Here is a 17018-nt window from a genome sequence, read left to right on the forward strand (position 1 = left end):
CATTATTTATCTTTACCCCATTCTTTCTCCAGGTTTCATTCAGACAAACATGACATTTTAAGACTATTACAAACATAATGTGATATGAGCTATATAGTGATAATAGGCAACATACTACTAGACTGATATGAAAATGAGTTTATGGTGATCCAATGTTGGCTACATCATGCAGCCTTGGCCTAGTAAGAAAGAGCTGGTTTAGAATAGATGCCAATTATGCCATAATAAATGTGTTTCACACATACAATGAACAGGAAAGGGCACGCAATGAATAGATGGAACAATGTGGTTGACTCATATTGCACCACCACAATCACACAGCATTCTATAGTGTGACATGATATGCCACATCAAAGCAGCAACTGAACATCATTACAAAAAAGCCATTGTGGGAGCATGAAATATATTGAAAACAAATACAGATTTATTTAGTCATGATATCCCTGATTCCTGGATACATCTAAAATTGCCGGATGCAAAAAAGCAGCAATGATTACGATCGGGATGGATTGAATATAGTGCAATGGCTTTTAACCAGTGGTCCTTTTGAAGGGGTTCCAGGTGGTCCCCAGCTAAATAATGGAGTTGGTAACCAAATTGACCCTTAGACATTTAACCCTTGAGAGTAAAATGAAAGCAAATTGACCCTTATGGGTCCATCTGGTTTCCCTTTACACTCTCAAGAGTTACATTATTGTTAAGTCTACACAATTAGAGTGTAGATGTATTATTTTGATCAACATTTGCCTATTGTCTCTATAGTACCACACCAATACAGCATGGAATTGTGGACAAAATCCCACACAACAAAATATCCCAACAGTATTGGGACAGAGGCAAAATCGAATCAAAATGATGGCCCCGTGGCTCAAATGCCCAATAAATAATGGGCCTTGATGTGAAACGGGTTGAACACCATTGATATAAAGGTACATTCTCATTAGTGTGTGTGGTACTGCCATATTTACACAGTCACAGGCCTCTCTCTACGTGTAGCTACAGCAGAGGGCCTTCTGCTACTAGGGATAGGGAACGGATTAGTGTGTATTCGTCGCCACATATGGATAGGTATCGGTTGAAAATACGTTGCTCCAAGTCACCTTGAGCATAGAAACAGCACGACCAACATTAAGGAGGCCCTGGCCAGTTCATCCGTATTTTCGCTATACTACTCTCGCCCCGCCGCCATTTTCTAGCAGTAGGAGGAAGACATGTTGGGATTGCAAACACAACAAAAGAGAGGAGCGGCCATTTCCAACCAAACCACCATAACATATATATCTGGCTTCAACCTCAAAACATGACATTTCCACGTAACAATAATCTACCAAGAGAGACATCGTGATCCATCTATTAAATACACGACGCGGTCGCGAAAAGCGACACATTAAAAAGGTTTTAGGAAGGTGGATCAGGGCCGGAGTGATTTAGCATCACGCTAACGTAAGCTAATGTTGAGTATCGCTTGCCGAAATGACGCGTTGTTAAGCTTGTAGATATGTTATTTTCACTTTAAAAAAAGACCACAATTTAGTTGAGTTGACACGTAAACTCAAGGCAAAGCCACCATCGACAACTCATCGTGAAACAAACAAAGACAGCACACCAGATAGGCCGTGACACCCCCTAGGGGGGGAAGTCTTGCACTCTGGCAGTGGCAATACAAAAGTGAGCAGTGGAAAAAGGTGTTTCCTATAGTTTTGAGTTACCTTATGTGCGGTATCCCGACGCCTCCTTGTAGGATTTTGTACAGCTTGCTTTCGTATAACAGCTGCGGATGTCTGGCTTTCTGCGATTCCAATTTGACTGCTACCTCCTGAAAATAATAATACACACACACACACACAGGGTGATCGATATATAGGGATATTATCAATTCATTATAAGTGGGCCATGTCGCGCTATGTTTTAGCGAGAACCTGGCCATCTTCAAGAGTTGTGGCTGGCAACAACACAAAAATCACATCTGTACAAAAAAAAATGACCACGAATGTGTACCTCTCCATTTGTGATGTTGATTGCCAGGTAGATGTCGCCGAAAGACCCCGATCCGATTTTCCTGACCAGCTTGTATTTCCCACCGACTATGAATTCGGCCTTGGAGCCGCTGCTGCTCGCCATAATAATATTATAATAATGATGAATGCCGATTCACCAAAACCCCGACGAGCAGCACTCCTCGATTCACTTTAAAAATGAAGACGACAACAACAAGACACAAAAAATGAACATGAGAGTCTGGTAGGGTCGACGATGATTCTTTCGATACTTGGTCGTATCGTTATCGTCAGGTCTCGCTACCAGGAAAACAGCCTCCTTCTCCAACCACCTCCGTCCAGTTGGTACAAAATGTCTAAAGTTTTTTAAAAGGTTCACCAGTGCCCGAAAGGGTGTATTCGTGCGTTTATGTTGGCGTGTATTCCCATAAAAATCCAGGAAAAACACAAAACACAGCTGAATCTGTTTTTTTCTGTTGTTTTTTAAACCAACCGAAGGCCAAAGTCGACCAATAATCCAGTCAGTGCTTCTTCTTCGGAGTTAGCCCAGCTAGCTAAATGTAGCCAACGTTTCGTTGATACCAAAAATACGACAGGAAAAAAAAGAATGTCCTGGACCTCCTCTGTGTCGAGGGGGTCTCTTTCTGTTTGGAAAACTCAGGTGCTAAATTCGTAATTTCGAGCGTATTTAGTCGAATTTCAAAAGGGTAGCAACCTTCTTCCCGAGGCGCAACCCACTCACTCACTCCGCCATCTTCTCTCTTCACCAACTAGCCTTTTCTCTTTCTGCTGGGTTTCGGGTGTTACGCCGGAATTGGTGACTCATCGAATTGTATTGTTACAGAAGGCGCTGTTGTTACCGTCTCTCTCGCTGTTTGAAGATTTGAATTCACCTACGAAATCCGCGTGATACACTAAAATACAGTGAAAAGTTTGGACACACCTACTCACTGGTGGAGGGCGTTTCTTTCTTCCATTCAACTTTTAAACGAATCATTTATTCAACTATATTTTAACATTGTCTGTTGCTGTTGACAGACTGTAATATTCGATTGATTGATTTATTGATTGACATTTTTATTTCACAGTATATAGAATGGGTATACATTTTGTAGTAAGCACTTGTAAGCCAATACAAAAACGGTTTATTGTGGACGAACCATATGCACAAACTTTTACAGCCTGGGTCCGCCATGTTCAGTTAATCAGAATGCATTAATTCTGATTCTGACATTTACTGTGTGTGTGTGTGTATATATATATATATATATATATATATATATATAGTTACATTGTCAATAAAATAAGGCAAATTTTCAACCCCACCCCCACCCAGCGGGACAGTTCGGCACCCCCCCCCCCCCCCCCCCCCACCCTTATGCTTATCAATCCAGCTAGCCTACTCAAAATCACAATCACACCTCATTGAGCTGTGAAGAAACGCCAAACGTGGGTCAAGGTGAGAGACAATGGTGGTAGGCTAGCTGGGGGGATGGCAGGTGTGGGAGGTGTTGAATACAGTCTTTAGTGATTGTAGACTGATAATAGACATAATATGGGGGGGATATTTCTGCAAAGAAACATGGAGATCAATGAGAAGAGAAGCGACTTGCTTGAGCCAAGAACACTGCATGAGCAAGGGGCATTATACATTAAATATGTCCTTTGGTCTTCTTAAGTCTTATCACTGATAAGACTTAAGAAAAAGAAAAGACTGAGACTGTTAAGACAAATTTTGTGTTCCTACTGTGAAGCATGGAGGAGGAGGGTGCTTTGCTGGTCACATTGTCAGTGATTTATTTCGAATTAAAAGTTTTACTAGGCTACACAATAATATTATGTTATTTCATAGTTTCATTCATAGTCAATAAACCCTACAATGCAATAAAGTGAATAAACGTAGCCTACCGGTAATAGCCTATAACAAAAAGGCCCGTTTTTCAGGTGGTCTACTACTACTGTCACCTTTGTGCTCTGGAGTCACTAAATTCGATAGGTCACTGGATTTTGTATAACACACCGACTTGATCAGCTAAATGTTGGTTTAGTTTAGCCACCGGGAACGCGCACGGTATCACAGCACGGGAACGCGCTCTGTTTTCCCTGCAGTTAGAGGAGCTATGATGAGAGGCCTGGCCGTGACGTCAGCAGGCACTCATTGTCACTGGTGACAGCCCTCTCCACAAAATATATTCAAACTATTTCCTCCCCTACGAATAGTAAAGTTTTGTGTCATGGCACAACATGCTTCCCTAGCACTTACTCTTGATGTTATATATGCATACATTAAGTAAAAAATCATGCCCATGCCATGTGAAGTTGAGGGGCGCTCTTATCATTATAGGCCTACAACAACATAATCTCATGAACAACTGAAATGTTGTGATTGGTTGGTCAAATTGACATCATATTTGGCAGACTGACCATAGAGAAATTACTTGACGTCAGGATTTCAGTACTCTATTGTCTATACGGCACAAAAGTTACACAATGCTGGTTCAATTGGTTAAGCCAATGCCTTGGGTTGGCCAATCAGGGGCTTATAGTGGCTAACCGGCACAAACTTGATGCAACGCTCCTTCCAATCCGTGAAGCCAACGATTTGGGTTATCCAATCAGGGAAGCTAAGCTATACAATCTCCCAAACACACTGAAAATGTGTGCGCAAACCTTGAACCTCGAGCGCTGTTCATGCAGCCTGAACTGAGCTGGAGTTGGAAATACATTGTTTTCAACGAGGGCGGCACAAATAAGAGGTAATTTAAGCATGTGTGCAACATGGCAACTGTTTTAAAGTATTGTACAGTAACAACTAAAGTCTCTTTAATGTTTATGTTGTACTATTAGTACTACAAAACAATCTAAAATAAAGGGATTTTAGATCATTATGCTGGGCTGTTGCCTGAATGCATTTCTGCCTACTTCCGGTCCAGGACTTGTCCCAGTTGGTTGGCCCCATTCTCAATAGAAGTCTATGTAGAAGAGCCACCATTGGACTGGCCCCATGAAGTGAACACAGTTTGCGTAACTCTGTCTATATCTAAGGCTCTGGTCCAACCTATGTGGCCAGTTAAGACTGAGGTTAGGGTCCGACCTATGTGGCCGGTTAAGACTGAGGTTAGGGATCGACTAGCCTCGGTACCAGGCTTTCATTTTTGTTGGTGCAAAAATTGAAAGCCTGGAGGAACGCATTGGCCGCTCTGGTCTAAAAGTGGGAGTCAACCCTTCCGGGTGGGCGTCGCTCCAAATGATGTGACGTAGCGCTGCACTAGGGGGGAGAGGAGGGGCCGGGGGTGACGGACAGATCGATGAGATCGAATCAGGGCGTGCGCAAATCTGAGCCGCGACCCGCCCCTCTAGACCAGAAACCTAACACGTTAGCTCAGGCTAGGGATCGACCTACGTGGCCGGTTAAGACTGAGGTTGGGGATCGACCTACGTGGCCGGTTAAGACTGAGGTTAGGATTCGACCTATGTGGCCGGTTAAGACTGAGGTTAGGGTCCAACCTACGTGACCGGTTAAGACTGCGGTTAGGGACCGGCCAATTTTGAGTGTTTGTCCTAACACCAGGGGCGGCCTTAGGAATCTGGAGGCCCGTTTCAAGATCAAATATGAGGCCCCAGAACGAAAAATACATCGCCTGGATGCAACTGGGACGTATCCTCAGTGATGTATCCCAAGGTCATCAGGGTTTCGGGTCTCTCGAACATCATACCCCTCACTCGGGTGACCCAGCCGGGGTGATCAAGTCCCGACTTACGTCCCAGTAGCTACCCTCGATCAAACCCACTAGGGAAAGACAGGGCCGCACAATCCTTTGGAACCACTCCGGAACTACTGTGCCGGGACTACTGTCCGGGCCCCTCCTACGTCTCACCAGGTCCACTCCTGCTCTCACCAGGAGTATAGCGAGGAACCTGTGCGTTGCACCAGACTCCCAGCACCAGACACTTCATTCAGGAGTGGTGGATTCTTGAGCCGCAATGGTTCTGCAGGCTCCACCGCTGGGCAACGGTAGTACTGCAGACTCCACTTGCGGCTCGAATGGGCCTCCTAAAGGCCTCATCGAAGGTTTTTGGGCTTCCTCCTCACGGAGGATGCAAGCTGGGGCTCTAACCCATACTGCTCCCGGGGTGCCATCTACATGTATGTATCTATCACATATTCTGTTGATACCGCCGTATTAATACAAATAGTTTAGACTGTTCAATATCGCGCACAAACAACACCTCTCCTAATCCTGTCGTCCCTTCACAATAAAGTGTCTCCCCTTTACCTCCCAATGCCGCACATTTTACCCAGGTTATTAAAAATAGGTGCCAGCCAAGCCGGACTTTAGGTGAAATAGGTGTAACTTAACAGCGAGCGAGAGAGAGAGAGGGCCAAGGGTGGCGGGAGTTGACTGATGCCTGACGGTCAGTTGGAGCTTGGAGGCCCCCCTGAGGGTGGAGGCCCGTTCCAATTGAAACTGGTGAAACACAGCTATCATTGACAATGAATGGCCAGCTTTGAGTGTTTGTGTAAACACAAACATTGAAGACAAAGGTGAGGACGAAAATTCTCACTTCACACAGGTGTGATTTTTATGAATGTTTTAGCATCATCCTAAATCAGACAAAAAAGTAAAAAGAACCACCGCTCATCTGCTGAAAAAACGTAAGTGAGGTGCTGGAGTCACAAAAGGATAATGAAAAGGATATAAAGGGAAGATCCGCAAACCCACACAGAATGCCTGAAGGTCAGTAGACCGAAAGCTTGCAAAATAAATACTGATTGTGCACAGATCTGAGTGTGCGGAGCATCCCTTTATATGTTTTTTCAGCATCATCCTAAATAAAGCAGCTGGAAAATGTCATCACATGATTTGTGGGTGTAGACTTCTTCATTGATCCTGGGATCATTCACAGGCTGCGGTTGAGCGCCCTCTACCGTACACCACTGAAAACACATTGGCTGAGCACGGAATGGGTGATTTGTTATTTTCTTTGGAGGGGGGGAATTTGATCGCTTTTACATCATGACTTGAGATTGTTAGGGAGGAATTGACATTTCTTTCAAGTCAGGAAGACATTTCAATATTAGATAAGGTGTTTGGCACTACTGTTATGTTGGCAGTTAACCCTTTAAGTACAGGTGATTACATCATTACAGGTGATAGACCATTGGTTTATGGTGCACTGACTAACTAAAGAAACAGATAAACTGTCCCTCCTTGTTGGCGTCAATTACTAAATAAACATTAAAGTCCGGCTTGGCTGGCAAACAAATTGTATCATAACCACCCTAAACAAATCCATAGACTTGGCCGCCAAACGTTTTCTTTTGTTAAAAAGGCTCTAAACAAACATTTAAAGTCCATAGACTTGCTGCCACATGACATAATTTCGGAAAGCCATGCATTGGAGGGGCTAGTGCCCCTAAAATAAAGGGGGGGGGGGCACAAAAATATCGTCACAATCAACATTTGGTAAAAAAAAATCACACCAGTGTGAAGTGAGGGGCGGTCTTATCATCTTACAACATAAACATAATGTTTGTTTAAGCAACGGGTGCTAATGTTTGTTTAAGTCGTGCGCGTTGTTGCTAAATCATAACAAACAAGGAGGGAGACAATGGGGAAGATGCACAACGGAGACACCGCTTGTAGCACCTGGCAGTTTTCTTCTATCTTGTTTTTATTTTAGTAAAATAACCCATGGGAGTTGAGATGGGTCTATAGTTAAGAGAGGAAGATCTAGGTTGGGTTTGAGCACGACTCTAGAGAGGCTAAAGAGCTTATGTGCTGTCCATGCATGCAGGTCTGTCCGGAATTAATCTAGTAAATGCTGGACTGGCCAAACTTTTTATTCACTCTGCCTATACAGTAGGCAACGATAGTATATACACTGTCACTCTACCTAATTTTCAGTTTTATACTTTTCCAAAATATTTAACTTTGGTTTTAAGACAGTGCCAAAACATTGCCCAAATTTGGAGTCATACATCATAGATGACAAATGTCACAGGCTGGTCACATTTAGTCCAAGATGTACAGGATCCAAGTTGGAGATCCACATTGGAGTCACGCCATGTGGTTCCTGAGATCCACATAATATTTTAGTTGTATTTGAGAAGAGGAATTAATGACCATATAATGTGGCATCACATGTGGAAGAGTCTGCATTTTGCTGCCACAGGTCACACAAGCAAATTACGCAACGACCTGTTAACAACAGATACAATGTGAGGACCAGCAGAGTGTAAAATCTCCATCAGGGGGTTAATGGGAACAACATGAAGCCAGTGGAGAAGCTAAGGGCTACATCTACTTATTTAGTGTTGCTGGGTGTTATCCATTTGTAATCTGATGGAATCAATTCATTGGGACATTGGAAAGTAAAGGTTAAGAACTCGATGTCTTTCTTTGCTTCACAGCAGTCCAACTTTGTGTACATAGTATGTACGTAGGGACATCAGGCCTCATTCATGGATGCTGCATCAAAGTTCTCCACTAAATCTGGAACATCATCGTCGTCATCGTCCTCCTCTTCATTGCCTTCTTCCTTCGGAGGTTGGTGGGGAAACTGTTTGCGCAGACTGCTGAGGCTGTCGGCTCCCAGTTGATTGAGAATGCCGGGAAGCATCTCCGTTAGCTGCTTGGTCTCACTTTTGCCGCTGATGGCGAATATGTTGGCATTGAGGGAAGCCTGCACTTTGGGATTGTTGAAATGGATCACGGTGCCATCATCCTTGATCATGTTCACCTCTTCAATGTCATTAATGGCGTTGACAGACAACGCCTTTAGGGAACTCTGTAGTTTTTTGTCATCAGCGGCAGCTGTCCTATGTATCACCCTCTTCTTCCTACGAGCTGTGCCTTTCCCTCCTATCCGAATCTGTTCTTGGAATTTGGATAAAACATCCTTATTCCGCTCCTGGTCCTGAAGTTTGGCTAAAATGGCCTTATTCATGTTGTCACTGATCGGATATCTACAGAGGCATGCTCTGTAATAAAACCTTATATAGTCTGACCAGAGCTCTAGTCTGACATCACACTTTTACCACGCATCATGCCCTATCTTATAATCGCATGTCGCCAACGACCCAAGCCAATCCGACCAGTATGCCCATATATAGGAATATAGCATGGAGGTATTGCATAATCAGGTGGGGCATTCATTCACATCTTGTATTGTTCCTGACTTGCATCATTGAACATACACCAGTCTGCACTCCTTTTCCCCCTCTATATAAAATGTCTTAGCTTAGTTGAAAAATAGATCTATGAAGTGAGATAGGATACGTCAGATAGGACTTTTATATTTGGATGTATGGGCTGTCAATGCCAGAAAGTAGTCTTTTGCCACTCGATAGGCGTCCCGCATAACTTCCGGGTATGATGATGATGATGTCACGCGCACACCCTCTATGCATGTGATCAAGACGCATCGTGTCCGATCTTTCATAATTATTCCATCCTGATTGGCGAATTGCCGAATTCCGAACATTGCAGGGCCACAACCTACCTGACCTGGAGGAGGCCTGTGCTCCTCAAAGCACTTTTTAGTTTAATTGTGTAGTCTATTCATTATTTATTTTGGACTGAAAAAAACGTCCATATAACTGACCTGAATAGCATGTATATAGAAAAGGTAATTCTGCAATGTGGCCTGAATATTTCATGTACTTTATTGTCTATTTCAGTGACTGACTAGAGAGGGAAATGTTTTGGCACCTGGCTGGGTGGCCTACCCAATGCAGGGCTGTGTCAGTCGTGGGTTGTGGGCGTGGCCCAAAGAATGTGAGGATGTAACTAAGTAAAATGTTTTAAAACATTATATGTAACATTATATGTAACATTACATATAATGTTACATATAATGTTACATATAGGTATACATATTTTGTCCCCACATCTCAATATTTGCCATTGACGATGAAAGGAGAAATTAGGTCAAATTTCCGCCAAATATGACATACATTTGTGGCAACACAAATATAAAATGCCATTGACAATGAACGGGAAATTTACGTATGTAAATGTATGTACATAAAATGTATGTAAATATGATGTAAATTTTGTCCCCACACGTCTTAATATTTGCCATTTACAATGAAAGGAGAAATTAGGTCAAATGTCTGCCAAATATGACGTGAATTTGTCGCAACACAAACATTAAATGCCATTGACAATGAAGGGAAAATGTATGTAAACGAGCAAATTGGCTAACCAACACATTGAGGTTAGACAACACACTCCGTATTTGGGTTTAGCTGCATTGTAAACTCCTTACATCATTAAGGCTGACTGGATGAGTCATAGTGACATCAATATGATTTCATAGTAGTGCTATACTGTCCGAGGACAACTCCTCCTGTCCAAGGCTACATTCACCAAAAGTGAATGAAGGGGAAGCATCTTTTGATGTAATTGTAATGATCAATGAACACAAGTAAACACAACGGGGATCAGAACAGATCTTGACAGATTGTGATGTGTTGTGAGCTTGTAGATCTGCTATTTTCATGTATATGGTTGAAGGCGGTACTGATGATATATTAAGTAAACTTGCCGCCCCCTGGAACCCCCTTAATGACCCTTGGGGGGGTCTCACTCTCCGGACCTCACTTTGAGAACCACTGGTCTATGACAATGTATTACACATTTTATAATTATAGTATATCTACATTAATTGTCACATTATGAGCATACATTTTTATAGTGTTCCAGTTCCAATTTTGTCTGCTCGTTTCTTTTGCATAAAAATACCCCCCACAGAGGAAGAAATTCACACAACTTCAAAATCTCTGGACTTTTCTTTTTTTTTTTACCTTTGACCTTTAACCTTTAACCCTGAAAAAAGTAAGTAAATGCCTGTGTAAAATGTTTTTTTGAGGCTCAAAAAGCCTCAAAAAGCTGGAGAGGTAGGCCTACTCCTGTTACCGAATAAACACTATCAATGAATAGACCTATCACAATATTGAGATTTTTAATTAACACTTATATTAACCAAAGAAAATCACTTACCTTTAAGTCCAAAAACCTGAACTAACTAACCCTTAACCATTTTCATGTTGAAAATCAGAGGGTTCTAAAGGCTTGGCTTCTACTCCTAAATTATGGCATTCTGCAGCCCTGGTCCAGGGCTTACAGCGAGTAAGCTAGGCATTCTGCAGCGACCAATGAGGTTGACTAACAGTTTGCAGAAAAAAGCACAGGAAAGTAGTCTGCATGCAGTTCAAAACGGGTAAGGATTTGAAACCCAAGAAACTCTATCTGGCTTGTTTACATTCCAGGGTCGACTCCTTGAATTCATATTCAATTATCGTATTAGCATAGGAGTCAGGTGTGCAGACAGTAGCCTAGCCTACGCTACTAAGAAGAAAGTAGGCCTACACTAGACTACTTATAATAATAAAAAACAAGATGGACAGTTGGTGAGATTGTCAGGAAATAAATTTACTTTGATTATGAATGTTAATTCCATTTACCTGTACAAACAATTAAACAAATATAGCTGTCTTGACTGATCCTGCATCCACGTATATAGCCTAATTATCTATCGCCTGTTGTGCACTTTGTGCACATCCTGAAGTAATCATCTTTCTCATAACTTCTAAGTTCTAACTCTCTCTCTCTCTCTCTCTCTCTCTCTCTCTCGCTCTCTCTCTCTCTCTTATTTGAGTTGGCAGGCTACAATATTGAAAAAGAATGCTATGTTAACAGGAGGCATAAATAAATAATCAGAAAAAACAATCAATCACAAAATGTTGTTGTTTAAATGCGATAAATGTTACATTATCGCCATCTACTGGATTCAACAATCAAGAATCAAGGCCGGGACCCCAAAGATATTTGGCATAATATTTTGTTTTACTCGGTTCGACACATTATGAAAATAGCCGATATACAAGCTCACAACCCCTCGCAATGCGAGGCGTTTGATGCATTTTTTTTTTTTTTTTTTCCTTTTTTTTAAAAAAATCTCTAGGATCCCAATCTATACATTGAAACCCCCCCCAGTGTTTAGTTATCTCTGCGTTTGTGAATTAACCAGGAGTGGCTAATCAGCAACATGTTATTCCACAGAGACTGTGTTGTGATAACAACAATTCAACATAACATAAAATAAGAAATAATCCTGGAATGCAATAATAATATAGGCTACATAATAAATCATGTAGTTATTGCACTTTTCATTCACAAATAATATTAGCGTGCACATGAAAAGTTCACAACCTCTTAACACACGGGGGCAGCAAATAACCAAAAATTATATATGACTACAGAGCAGTTGTCTAGATGTGATGCAGATAACTGATCTGTACTGCTGTTTCCAATTAACTGTCAAATGCAGCATGTACAACTTAATTGAGTTTGACCCTGCCACTTACATTCTAACCATCGTTGTAGGATATTGTCCAGTGTTTTAATATTCAAATCGTCTTTCCATATTATAGCCTATTATACTTATTCTTGCTTGGCTAATGATTGAATACCAAGGAAGTAGAGGCTATATATTTGTCATGAAAGATTCAGTAGGCTACTCTACCTCAGTCTAGACATCCATTAGTACTAGCACCAGTTAGCATACCACATTGCGTTGAAAGTTGAAGTTGAAATTCACCATAAGTGCATATGTACATCTTAGACGTCTGGTTCAAGGAATAAAGGTTGATTGATTGATTGATTGAAAATTGTATTCACAGTTTGTAGAATGGGCAGGCTACAGTTCAAAAGAAAGTAGGCTACAGGTCAATACAAAAGCTGCTAATTCGAGGATATATCCAGGAAAAGCACTAAGACTTGTTTACATCAGGGTCCTCCATTTTCAATTCATCAGAACATTTAAAGATGTAGACACACATAGATCGTTAAAGAATGTAAAGAAGGGAAAAACATGTCATTATTGTTACATAGGCATTATAGGCCTGTATGCAGATATATAGGCTATACAGTAAGAGTACAACATTTGTTCTGGTCTAATAATAATAATAATAGGATATACTGTAACAGTACAATAAGGCAATAACAAAAGGGGCTAACACCAGTGGTGGAAACTGGAAAGTATCTTACTCAAGTTCTGTACTCAACTGCATCTCATGGTAGTCTAAATATTGCACTTTTTACTCACGTTTTGCACTAGAACACATTTTGACAGCAAAATAATCTCATGGTTTCAGCATTTACTGTACGTCTCCAAGTATCATAGGGTTATCCTGTCAGACAATCTCGGACAGACAGGATATGTGGCAGAAGACATTGAACACACCCACATTGTCATTGATTCCAGTCTAAAGTCTTGGAATACATTTGACTGAGAGTTACGTAAGCCTTAAAACAAAACAAAAGATCCTTCAAACATTAGAAGAAGAAAACATTCAAACCACAGGGAGGGAAGCATGAAATGGTTGTCAAGAGGAAATGCAAGGCAATAATACCCTCCTGCCAAGAAACGGTGTGCTTTTTATTCTGCCATAAATATTTTTCATATTATTTATCCAAATGATGGGATATTATTTGTAAGTATCCATGGTGAATCGGCAAGTAGTTCTACACTGAGTGTAACATGACAGTGAAGTGAAGCTAGCTATAGGCCAGGGGAAGGTAGTTGGCTGTTGGAGACAGTGAAGTGAAGCTAGCTATAGGCCAGGGGAAGGTAGTTGGCTGTTGGAGACAGTGAAGTGAAGCTAGCTATAGGCCAGGGGAAGGTAGTTGGCTGTTGGAGACAGTGAAGTGAAGCTAGCTATAGGCCAGGGGAAGGTAGTTGACTGTTGGAGACAGTGAAGTGAAGCTAGCTATAGGCCAGGGGAAGGTAGTTGGCTGTTGGAGACAGTGAAGTGAAGCTAGCTATAGGCCAGGGGAAGGTAGTTGGCTGTTGGAGACAGTGAAGTGAAGCTAGCTATTGGCCAGGGGAAGGTAGTTGGCTGTTGGAGACAGTGAAGTGAAGCTAGCTATAGGCCAGGGGAAGGTAGTTGGCTGTTGGAGACAGTGAAGTGAAGCTAGCTATAGGCCAGGGGAAGGTAGTTGGCTGTTGGAGACAGTGAAGTGAAGCTAGCTATAGGCCAGGGGAAAGGGAACAAATGAGAGGCTTGAAAGCCTCCACTGGCCACTTCTGAGAGATGGCAGTGTAATAAACTCTCTGGTACACAGACGGCCCCAAAAGGCTTTCATCATCAACAGTCAAGCTGCCTGTAAAGAGAATGAGTACTGTACTGTACAAAATGCACTTGGCTGTAATGCTGTATACAGTAAGTCAATGATAAAACAATACCAGATACTTTTATGGACAATAAGATGGCCCTGGGGAGCTGTACAGTCTGAAATATAACATGGAAAGTTATTTAACTGTATCTTTGCAGCATGGCAGCAGACTTGGGTGGTTTGTGATTATATTCATTTAAGGGACATCGCGGGAGATTTCGTGGGAATTAATTAAAATGTAGGCTTGTGCTTTCTTATGCTTTCTTACTCACATTGTGTGAGATTCCAATTCCAAACATGACCGATGAAACATTGATCAAAATAACAATTATTTTAAGGGTCCATTTTGTCCAAGAGTTGAAGATCTATAAGGGTCCATTTGGTTACCAACATCATTTAGCTAGGGACCACCTGGAACCTCCTCAAGGACCACAGGTGGTCCCCGGACCACCATGGATATGAAAACCACTGGGCTAGATAAACAGAATCTCACAGCCGTTATGAGAAATGTAAAGATTAGCGGAGACCGAGTGCAAAAACATGTTATTCACAGTGGTGAACAGATAATGGCCCGTGAAGGTCGATAAATGAAAATACAGGACTTATCTCTCTGGGCAAAGCACACACGGGACAAGTTCAAAACAAATCATTTGAAAATAGCCAGATCTACAAGCTCACAATGCGTTGTATTGTGATGCAACGCATTGTGAGCTTGTGTTGCAGGTTGCATTGTGATGCATTATGAACTTGTAGATCTGCTATTTTCAAATGGCCCAAATATATAGGGCTGAAGTGGCTACAAAGTGACTAGTAACTAAAGTTTTCAGATAACGGTAGTGTAGTAATAGTACAATATTTGCCCTCTGAGATGTAGTGGAGTAGAACTAAAAGTATTGGAAATTGGAAATACTCAAGTAAAGTACAAATACCTCCAAATTGAACTCAAGTACAGTACTTAAGTAAATACAATTAGTTACTTTCCTCCACTGGGTTATTCATCTTCATGTGTCATTGGTGGTGCTGGGGGTCAGTGGCAGTATTTCCTGCCTTCAGCTCTCCCCGAGGCCTCCGGGGCCCCGACGAGCCTTTCAGTTGGAGATAAACCTCTTAGAAACACAAACACAACTAGTGTGCAGGGTAGCTGCGCTGCATGAGGGCCTTACTCCAAAGTTATTAGTGCAGATGCGCCCGGTAGCCAGTGAGTTCTCGGAAATGAAAGGCCTACATGGGCCCTCATCAAACCCTGTACACTCAAGACACTGTCCCTGCTGCCTCCCTTAGATCTCCATATATGGAGCTGACCTGTTCTCACCGTGTGAACCGGTCTGGAGCGGATGATGTCGTTACGTCATGTTGTTGTATTGTTTTGTAGTCAGCAGGCAGGAACAATCAAACGGAACTTCCTTTTCCCTCAAACCAGAAGAATAACAATAAAAGCTCTCGTAGCCTGCAGCTTTTATTGAGAAAATCGGTTTGAGGGAAAAGGAAGTTCCGGAAGATTGATGACTAAAAAAACAATACTACAACATGACGTAGCGATATCATCCGCTCCCGACCGGATCATATACCCGAAATGGAATGGTGCCCAGGCTAGACAATTACAAAACATCAGGCATACTGTACATATTTTCATTATTAAAAAAGATGACCTGAAAATATAATGCATGCAGTTCATCTCTCACCCTTGTGAGCAGATCAGTGATATGACACATTGAACTGTATTTCCTGTATTAACAGGTCACAGCTGAACTGTGGTTTGGAAAGCCTGCGTGTCTGCAGACTCTGCACTCTTCATTTACAGTGTCAGTAACTGATAAAGGAGCGTGCAATTGCAGACATGAGTTGAGTGTGTGCATGCACATGCACTTCTCATGTATGTGCACGGATGCATCACTGTCACTATTGTTGTTGCCGTATAGTGTTCTGTAAACGGTTCATCATCAGATATAAGTGGTTCCCAAACGTTTTTGCTCAAGACCCAAAAGAGAAATGACATTTGCGGACACAAACTTGTGAAAGTAGTTGGGAATGGTATAGTTTATTTGGTATATCGATCTTTTATTCCAACTCGTGGCGACTGCATGGCGAGACTAAAAACAAACAGGGATGTTGTGGCTCTTTTGTTGGTTCCAAACATTTCTATCTTAGCCACTGATGCACCCAGATACTTTGGATGTATGCAGTACATTACAAACAGCTCCTTCTGGCATTGTCTGTCCTGTGTTGTCTGTCTGGTAAAAACTGGTTTGTCCACCAGGTGCATGCCGCTCCCCAATCACCCAGGCCTACATATGCTCTCCATCAATCAATTAGGCCTGGGGAGGCGTGCCCCTGGCCTGGTGTCCAAACAGTGATTCAATTACATAATAACCCACCAAACCAATACCCAATAATGCCAAATAATAACTATAACAATTGTGAGAATAATAATAAATAGACATACAAAACAGTGAGGATGGCTTCTACAAGGGGGAACCAAAACAAAGTAATGCCGAAAAAGCCCAAACCCTTAAACCTAGACTTCTTTTTTTTTTTTTTTTTTTAACTTTGTTTTTATTAAGGGTTTTTCAGACACATAATCAAACAAACAGAAACAACAATAACATGGTACAAAGACAAACTTCACAACGAACACAGACATAAAAACAAAAACAAATAAAATAAAAACATAAAGTTAAGATAAAACAAACGGATCATATGAATGCAGTTACATAATAAAGAAAATATAATATTAGAACCTTGCTTTGGGAATGCTTTTTAACTTCTCCTTTCCATCATTCTATTATGTTTCACCTCTTGTCCATTTATACAACGACCACTTTTCCCATCTTTTTTC

The 17018-nt window shown here is 41.7% G+C and overlaps 2 protein-coding genes across 8 annotated transcripts in view; both read right to left on the minus strand.

The window, feature by feature from the left end:
- The window catches only part of csnk1a1 (casein kinase 1, alpha 1), a gene marked incomplete at its 3' end in the record, with an annotated part of 38549 nt that extends 35673 nt beyond the window's left edge, over nucleotides 1-2876 (minus strand). For 4 of the 7 annotated variants that reach the window (XM_083785268.1, XM_083785267.1, XM_083785269.1 and 1 more), the window contains exons 1-2: nucleotides 1999-2874; nucleotides 1710-1816 (exon numbers count right to left, since the gene is read on the minus strand). In XM_083785268.1, the coding sequence (XP_083641394.1) occupies nucleotides 1710-1816; nucleotides 1999-2121 (230 nt within the window). In that variant the 5' untranslated portion in view covers nucleotides 2122-2874. Of the gene's footprint in view, nucleotides 1-1709; nucleotides 1817-1998 lie in introns of all 7 variants that reach the window. The other 3 variants (XM_083785265.1, XM_083785270.1, XM_083785271.1) reach the window with 3 other exon arrangements.
- Nucleotides 2877-8450: 5574 nt separating this feature from the next.
- Nucleotides 8451-8735, minus strand: LOC310873356 (transcription factor BTF3 homolog 4-like; the record flags this gene model as incomplete). Its single annotated transcript, XM_083785723.1, has 1 exon — nucleotides 8451-8735. The coding sequence occupies one exon, from the start codon at nucleotides 8733-8735 to the stop codon at nucleotides 8451-8453; it is 285 nt and encodes a 94-aa protein (XP_083641849.1).
- Between the last annotated feature and the right edge of the window lie 8283 nt (nucleotides 8736-17018).

This window comes from Protomyctophum parallelum (genome assembly GCF_964188405.1).
Source record: "Protomyctophum parallelum genome assembly, chromosome: 16".
Lineage (NCBI taxonomy): Eukaryota > Metazoa > Chordata > Actinopteri > Myctophiformes > Myctophidae > Protomyctophum > Protomyctophum parallelum.